Consider the following 8338-nt stretch of genomic DNA (forward strand, 5'->3'; position numbering starts at 1 on the left):
GACAAGCCACCCCCCTTGAACTCAAAGAAGTTCGGCGACTAAAGGCAGGAAGAGTCAACGGCATGCAAGGCAATATGACCAAGATGAAGGATGACGACCACCGACATATATACACCCTTATATAAAGGCATTCGACAAACTCCAAGGGCATATTCGATTTGGGTGCTCCGCGCAAATCGTCCACATGGAACTCAACGGGCTGACATCCAACTCGCCGATACCATCATTGTACTCATCCATTGTAACATCGTCTCGATATAATCCTATATAAGGAATAGTGGTGTTGTTACTCCACTAGTGAGGGCCTGAATCTAGGTAAAATATGTGCCCCGTGTCCATCTAGTAACATGAGGCTACTGTCGAGAAGGTCCATGGTGCATGTGAGTCAAGTATGCTAGCTGGTTTAGCGGACTTGGTTTTTGGTAACCTGAGCAATAAGTTGGAACTGTTCGCCCGTTTATCATTGACACCCTAGTTACCTCTTGGCTGTAAAATAACTAGTATGTTGATTTTTGTACCAAATAATATCCCTTTCTATCTCCTCAAATCTTCTTGAGACTTCATATTCCAGTGTTCTTTGTGTTAAATGTTTTTGTGTCGTAGCCGCTCACGGTGCTCCTCCTCGCCCCCTTGTTCTAGCAGGATATGTTTTTTCCAGGGACTTTTTTTAGTTGCATTTGTTTGTGTATAATATATGGTGGTACATATTCTGTACGATATATATTTGCATGCGGTTGCTAGTAGGCATAAAGGAATCTCTTCACCAAACCCATCCATGGACTTTCTCACACATATTTGGAAGGTTGTCAGCATCATTGCTTAGCTTTCTGATCAAGAATCATTGCCAAGGAGGCCCCAATATATTTTCATCATTATCCTAAAAGGTCCAAAAATTGATTCTCCTAAAAGAAGACAATATTATTATTTACCTTTTTTGCGAAATAATATTATTATTTACCTTTCGTTTGGATAATATATATGGACAAATATCACAACTCAAAGAATACTACACATTTGTACATCAAATCAAATCAAGTGCCTTTGATTTTTGAGAAGTTAAAGTGTGGTGATCTGTAGTAGTACGTGTATACCAGTATTTTTGAGAAGTTGAAGTGTGGTTAGCAAGATCACAATTCACACAGTATATACATGTACGTTTTTTCCTTGTCAATGCACGAGAAGACACGGATAAACAATTCGTGGTTGTTACTTCGTCATAACGAACTGACACCTACTACAAGCGGGCACGGTACGCTTTATTCGTCGTTCGTACGATCGATTTCGTACCAAAGATACCACTCGAAGAAAGACGAGTGCACTGCATGCAGTGCCCTGAAATAAAATATGCATGCATGCGTGATGCGGCCGCGGAAGGAGCGAAAACCCGCGCACGCTCATGACGCTGATGCGGCAGCTGCTCCATGCATCCAAAACCTTGAAACATAAGGTGCCGAAATAACGAAAAACGTGTGTGACGCACGGCACGAGTGCCGGAACAGTGTCTCGCTTAATTTGGCTCTCACGCATCAACTATATATGCCGTCGATACATTTTATATAAATTTGGCCAAACGTGAATAAGTTTAACTTAAAACAAACCTATAACTTCAGTATTTTGGAACATAGGAAATACTTGGTTATGGTGTCGATGTCGAACGTCAATTTGCCGACAAACCAACTATAATAGAACACCAAGCAAGGAAGGGCCAGAACGCAAGATTTGAAAGCATACGTGCAAACCGATTGACGCATCATGACACTCGTTGCGGTGCCCTTGTATCTGGCTCGGGGCTTCGCGCAAATCAACCGGCGCATCATGCTGCTCGCTGCGGCGCCCTGAGGGCTTCATGCAAATCAAGCGATGCATAAAAAATTCACAAAAATAAAGCAACCACCACATTGGCACCATAGCTTTCTTCTTCCTTTCGTCGGCGCCGCTGCCGGTCCGCCCCATCTCCGATGGACTTTGGGTCATGGAAGTGCGGAGGATCTCGCTGCTCCCCGCCGGCGGGACAGACCCCGTTTTTGTTCTTGTTAGGTTCAGTATCTTGGTTGGGGCTGTGTGGCGCCGGCGATGTCCCTCAGTAGAAATAATGTCTCCCATGTTCTATCCCCTTTTCGATGTTGCGTCTAGCGTCATCGGAAGGCTTGTGGAGGTGTGCCTCCGTCGGATCTCGTAGGATTCGGTCGGTGCTTGTCTTCGGTGCATCTATTTGGATCCGTTCTTCGGTGGATCTGTTTGGGTACGATCTTCGTTCGTCTTGGTTTGACTGTTTATAGGGTTGATGCTTTCAATCTATGACTTTTTTTTATCGGCGATGATTGCTGCTCTGGTGCGCTGGTCCTATAGGGTCTTAACACAACGACTTTTCGACTGTCTACTACAATAAGGTTTGTTCGGCTCCAGGGAGGGAGGGGCGGTGACGGCGGCGCGTTTTCGGCTCACTTCAATGCTTGCAGACGTCGCTAGGTGGTCCATGAACCTGGCTGTAATTTTTGTTATCTCTAGTGTTTTTTGTAGTATCATGATTGAAGATGAATGGATTAAAAGTTTCTCACACAAACTTTCTTTTATAACGCGAGGTGAAAGACTGTTTGGATAGAGATTATTTCGTGGGCAGCTCAATCAGCACCTCGCTTGGAATTAACGAACAAATTGAACCAGCACCTAAAAAGCGCGCCGCGACAGATGATTCGCACCAAAGGCACCAGCGAAAACGAGTGTTGCACCGTTGCAGCAGCGCAGTACGTCACGGTTGCGTTTGGGCTGCATGCATGCCGCATAAAGAACGTGTGAGATATTGAATTGAATGTTAAAAGCAGTGGTGCGCGCGTCGGCTGCCTGATCGACATCCGTCCGTCGTCCGTCACACTTGTTTTTTCTCTCAAGAGAGAGAGAGAGAGAGAGAGAGAGAGAGAGAGAGAGAGAGAGAGAAAGCAATATTCGTCATCATACCTTGGAACATAAGGAATCGATCGATCAATCGGCCTGAAAATAACGAAATCGAGCGCGACGTAGATTGATGCAAGATGGCCGGATACGCATGCAACACGATCGCCGTTCCGTTAGCCTTTCAATTCATGCATATATATGCTGAAATCTCCCACTTTATTATTTTTAGAATAGAACTGGATATATATAGCTAGGCCTAGGCCTACAGATGTAAAATGAAGTGCTGCTGGCCCGCATGTCAGCGAGACAGATACATATAAAATGCATTTAAGTTTATTGTGCCACAATCTCTGCTGCTGCTGGCCTGCATGTCAGCGCCGGTTTTATAGTACTCCCTCCGTCTCAAAATTCTTGTCTTGAATTTGTCTAAGTACAGATGTATCAAGTCACGTTTTAATATTAGATACATCCGTATCTAGACAAATCTAAGACAAGAATTTTGGGACGGAGGGAGTATTACATAAGCTTATTGTGCCATAATAAAAAATTATTGGTCTCGAATGGGCTTGAACCATCAACCTACGGTACATCGGACCATCGCTCTAACCAACTAAGCTACGAGACCTTGGCAATAACTACTATTTATTAATTATTAAATATAAAACAATTATATTATACTCCCTCCATTTTTATTTACTCTGCATATTAGGTTTGACTGAAGTCAAACTTCATAAACTTTGACCAATTTTACAGAAAAAAGTATGAACATTTACAATAGCAAATCTATACGATGTGAAAGTGTATTCAACAATGAATCTAATGTGATTGATTTGTTATTGTACATGTTAATATTTTTGTCTAAAAACTTTGTCAAAGTTTATAAAGTTTGACTTTGACCAAAGCTAATATGCGAAGTAAATAAAAACGGAGGGAGTATTAAATAATAAAAGTATAATGATCTCGGAAGGGCTTGAACCTTCGACCTACGGTACATCGGACCGTCGCTCTAACCGAGCTACGAGACCTCGACAACTACTATTATTTATTAATTATTATAAGTATAAAACAATTATTGGGTTAGCCAAGAGAAACAAAGGTTAGCAGTAGTTGAACGGAATTTAATGAAGAACACGGTCCAACTTGGGCTACAGCCGATCAGCTAAGATGAGAACAAAAACTAACCGGTTCAAGAGCATACATGGCGAGCCTTGATCTACACAACTGCGTGGAGTAATATCGGACAAATTAAGTTTTCTTCGGCCGATTTTTACATTGCTATCCGTATCCGACATAAATATAACTATTTGTAAATTCGACGTAAAATCCTAATAAATTAACAACGCGTTAAAAGAAACCATGGATGCAAATTAAAGTAAGTTATTCTACGTACAACCTAATTATGTGCGAAATATGAAGCTATACTGCCTAAGCACCAAATTAGAACCAGCTAGCTGGAGGTAGCAAAACAGAGCATGCATGTAGTGTAGGACTAACTAAGCCAGTTACTTGATCACTACGCATAGTAATGCTGTGCCGCAGGTAGCATAGCTGCCATAAAAGATAAAATGCATGCAGAAAATAGCACACATCTAGAATGTCGTGAATATGCCAAAAAGATGAGACACAACAATCATGGCTACGCGTGCAAACAGGATGAGTCTGTTGCCTAGGCAACGTTAAGGTTGTTGCAAGTGTCAGCCTCAAGCCAGGAGCCAGTTAACCTGGCAAGCTAGCAACCTCACAGAATGCCTGCCTCTATCCATGGCTTCTTCAAGCTCGCTTCCTCGATACACCCCCGAAGAATCTGCGATGAGATGTGCCGCGACCACTGAGTGCGTGCGACGAGAAGTTTCAGTCCCATGCATAACCAACCCCAGAGAGTGAGAGATGGAGGTTTCAGTCCCACCTCAAATAAAGCAGCCGGAGAAGTTTGTTAGCCTGGTTCCCTTGGCTGATGGCTATGGCTCAACCCATGGTTGGTAGCGAGTGACAAGACACTCTCACACAGACACACACACACAGTCATACATGCACACTGCTGATGATATATGATATATGCTGAAAGCGTGTACTGGGTGATTTGGACGTGGGCTTAGAGGCCTCTTGAAGGAACCCTGAATGGAATGGAATAGATGGCTGGTGAAGTGGCACACTATCTAGCTAAGCTAAGCTAAGCTATGCTTGAAACCTACCACCATATCCCACTTGTCTCTTAGCTAGCTAGAAAGAAAGAGGTGTGTTGCGCATGCATTCGTGGTGCTGGGCTAGCTAAGTTCTATAAAATGGTGCAACTATTGGTTGCCTAAGCCATCCACCATTATGTTCCAGCTTGCATTCGGCACATCGTAGTGTTCGTGTTAGAGAGAGAGAGAGAGACAGAGAGAGCTCATCCATGGCTAGAGAGATGGAGAAGGCAAGGAAGGCCACCTCCCCTAAGGTTAGTTAGGAAATAACAATGCATGCAAGCACGCATCCTATTGCCTCTGCTGTTCTAGCTAAGCTAGGGTTCATCAGCTGGGACTTGGTTTCTGGCCCTTAGACGTGCATTGATCATGGAAACATTTGGCTGTCATTTGCAGAGCATTTTGGTTCTAGCATATGGGTGAAAGCTAGCTTAAGATCGACTTCGCCTTGAACATGCAAATTCTTCCACTAGTTGTAGTTATTAATAAGTATATTGCATGTCTAGCTTGATCTTTTCTAGTTACACGTACGTCATTTTGTATACATGTCAGTTACTTTCAAGTTAGTTAAAGGCTTTCCAAGCAAGCCCCTGGCGATATTGGGTTAGCTTGGGTTTCATTTTCCCTACTTTTTCTATAACTGTCCAAGTGGTCAAGGCAAGCTACGCTTTGCTTGTCGGCTTGCACATATTTATGGTGTGTCACTCACGGTTTAAAAAAATACTTATCTTATAGTTTTCTTAATCTGAACTTTTATTGGAGTTAATTTGTTATGCTTGATTTTAAAAGTTGTTATTTGTTTCCTGCAGACCTCATCAACTAGTTCAGGTCCAAAAAGCCCAGCAAGGAGTGGAGGGTCCCCTCCTCATAAGAAGAACGTCACCGAGGTAATAAATTTGTAGGAATGTAGCGCATCTCTTCTTTTCTTTTTTGACAGTGACATCTCTTTAGTACGTACACTAAAGAGATGGGACTGAGAACTTTTAGGGGTGCAACATCTCATTTCATCTAACCAGCTAGGGTCTTTCCCTATGAAAGCATTTTCATAGGGGTACTTTTATGATTTCTATATAAATTACGATTCCAAATATGTTTAAGCTAATTATCTCAGTACGTCCTTTTCAGGCACGACCAAAAAATGAGCAGCAGAACTTCCGTAAAGGCGGTCAAGACTCGGCAACTCATGATGAGAGCAAACGCCGTTCACCAACTTTACAAACCTCACCCAAGGTTCATTTCAAGCTTTTACAGAGATAATTAATTAAACCAAACAGATGTAGCACAAATTGGTTAAAAGATGCAGACGAGTGGCCTGAAAGTTTCATATGAATTTTGCATCAGAGATCGACAAAACACGAGCAGCCACTGAGCTACTGCAGGCTTCACACCGAGGAGCGGGCAATAAGGCGAGCTGGTTACAATTACCAGGTTATAGAGATGCACATTCACTTTGCCATAACAATGATCCTTATATACCTCTACTTTGAGAAACTAATAAGCTTGAGAAACTTACAGATTGCAAGCAAGATAAATACAGAGGAAATTATTCGGAGATTTGAGGACAAGTTATCGCAGGTGAATAACACATTTCGGAGGCATATATGTTTTGTCTATTTGGTTGGGTCATATAATAAACAGGTTTCTTTTACCAATAGGTGATGGAGGAGCGTGAGATCAAGATGATGAGGAAGGAGATGGTTCCAAAGGCCCAACTTATGCCAGCATTTGACAAGCCATTCCACCCACAAAGGCAATTATCACACACATAACTGATCATATCATTAACCTGTCCCGCTGATATTGTTGAGCAAACTTATCATTAATCAATCGGCTAATAAGTGGGTCACTCGATCTAACACTAGGTGTGGAACAGAATGTGGACATTAATGAAGGAACAAAACATAGCATATACTTAAAGAAAACTAGTGGATGGATATACATATGCTAGCTTTAATTTGTTTTTTTGGTACGTAGTAGTACACAAAGTGGGGGGCTAGTAGTTAACAAGCAGTTAGCGATATGATTGATTAATTCAGTGCTAGAGTATATATTCAAGGAACAAAGATGGACATACATGGAATATGGCGATTGAATGAAATTGTGACGTTGACGTGCGTGCAGGTCGAGGAGGCCCCTCACCGTCCCCAAGGAGCCGAGCTTCCTGAGGCTCAAGTGCTGCATCGGCGGCGAGTTCCACCGCCACTTCTGCTACAACTCCGGCGGCGGCGCCAAGGCCGTCAACTGATGATGCGAGACCGATCGATCGACCGTACGTGAAGGGAAGAACTATTTTTGCCGCTCCGTCAGTTGATGTGCATGCTGCCGTGTCATGCACCCATGCATTGCATGCATGCACGCACGCGTAGTCGTACGTAGTGCCAATATTCAAGCGCTTGCTTTGCGCCCGATCGTTTTCACGCCACGTACATAGCCAATAGTGCTTCCTTTTTTATATCTCTTCTTTTCTTGATTTCTCTTGCTTTGTTCCTTTGAATTTCGGCACTAAAGACTAGGAGGATAAAGAAAGGCTCGATGGGTCATCAGGATGTAATGCATGCATGCATGCTGGCTTTACGTACGTGTGTCTCTCGATCTGGTGTTGCTAATGATAAAAGCTCCGCACTTGCAACCATGAGTGTCGTCGTTTTGCTTTGCTCCATCTCCATCCAGGAGCAGTGAAGAACCATGTATGCATGCTTACCTCGTTTGATATCCATGTGTGCGTGTTCTCTGAGAGGCATACATGTACACATCCAGGTCGCTGTCACGGAGGAAATTCAACTCTTGACTCAGATCTGAAACTAAAAGCAGTCATTTGGACCTGAATTTCAACCCAGGCATGCTCGATTGCCCCATGCATGCGTATATGCTTTCCACGGAATTGGATCGAAGTGGGCTGGGATTTTCTTTCTATCGTTTATAGCGCCATATTGTATTTCGTGCTTGCTCGCCGACAAGCTGACGCAAGCGTAAGCTCACCAGAAAAATATTTTAAGATGGATATTGGCTAGCGAAAGGCAGGGGAGTACAGTTTACTTAGTGGAAGCATGCATGCATGTCGACGCATGCAACTTGAACAAATGACTCTAACTAATAGTAATGCCCGGATGGGACGCATACGTGAAAGATGGAGGGACTGGATATGGATGATTAGGTAGGCTTGTGATGGACGCATGCACGCACATCCCTTTCAGGGTAAAAGCTCCATTTTATTCCAAAATGTATGTATCCGAGGCTTGACAACGACGCCATGCACAAAGGGT

General features: G+C 43.2%; 1 protein-coding gene and 1 non-coding gene across 2 annotated transcripts; one reads left to right on the forward strand and one right to left on the reverse strand.

Annotated features, from left to right (window-relative positions):
* Positions 1 to 3443: 3443 nt before the first annotated feature.
* TRNAI-GAU (transfer RNA isoleucine (anticodon GAU)) lies at positions 3444 to 3517 on the reverse strand. The gene has a single exon. It is a non-coding gene; the product is annotated as a tRNA-Ile (tRNA).
* A 1561-nt stretch (positions 3518 to 5078) lies between these two features.
* On the forward strand, positions 5079 to 7707 carry LOC123106951 (protein TPX2). Its single transcript, XM_044528976.1, has 7 exons — positions 5079 to 5329; positions 5885 to 5962; positions 6201 to 6305; positions 6417 to 6503; positions 6591 to 6650; positions 6731 to 6825; positions 7197 to 7707. The coding sequence occupies exons 1-7, from the start codon at positions 5285 to 5287 to the stop codon at positions 7318 to 7320; spliced, it is 594 nt and encodes a 197-aa protein (XP_044384911.1). The 5' UTR covers positions 5079 to 5284; the 3' UTR covers positions 7321 to 7707.
* Positions 7708 to 8338: the final 631 nt, after the last annotated feature.

Source organism: Triticum aestivum, chromosome 5A, assembly GCF_018294505.1.
Source record: "Triticum aestivum cultivar Chinese Spring chromosome 5A, IWGSC CS RefSeq v2.1, whole genome shotgun sequence".
Lineage (NCBI taxonomy): Eukaryota > Viridiplantae > Streptophyta > Magnoliopsida > Poales > Poaceae > Triticum > Triticum aestivum.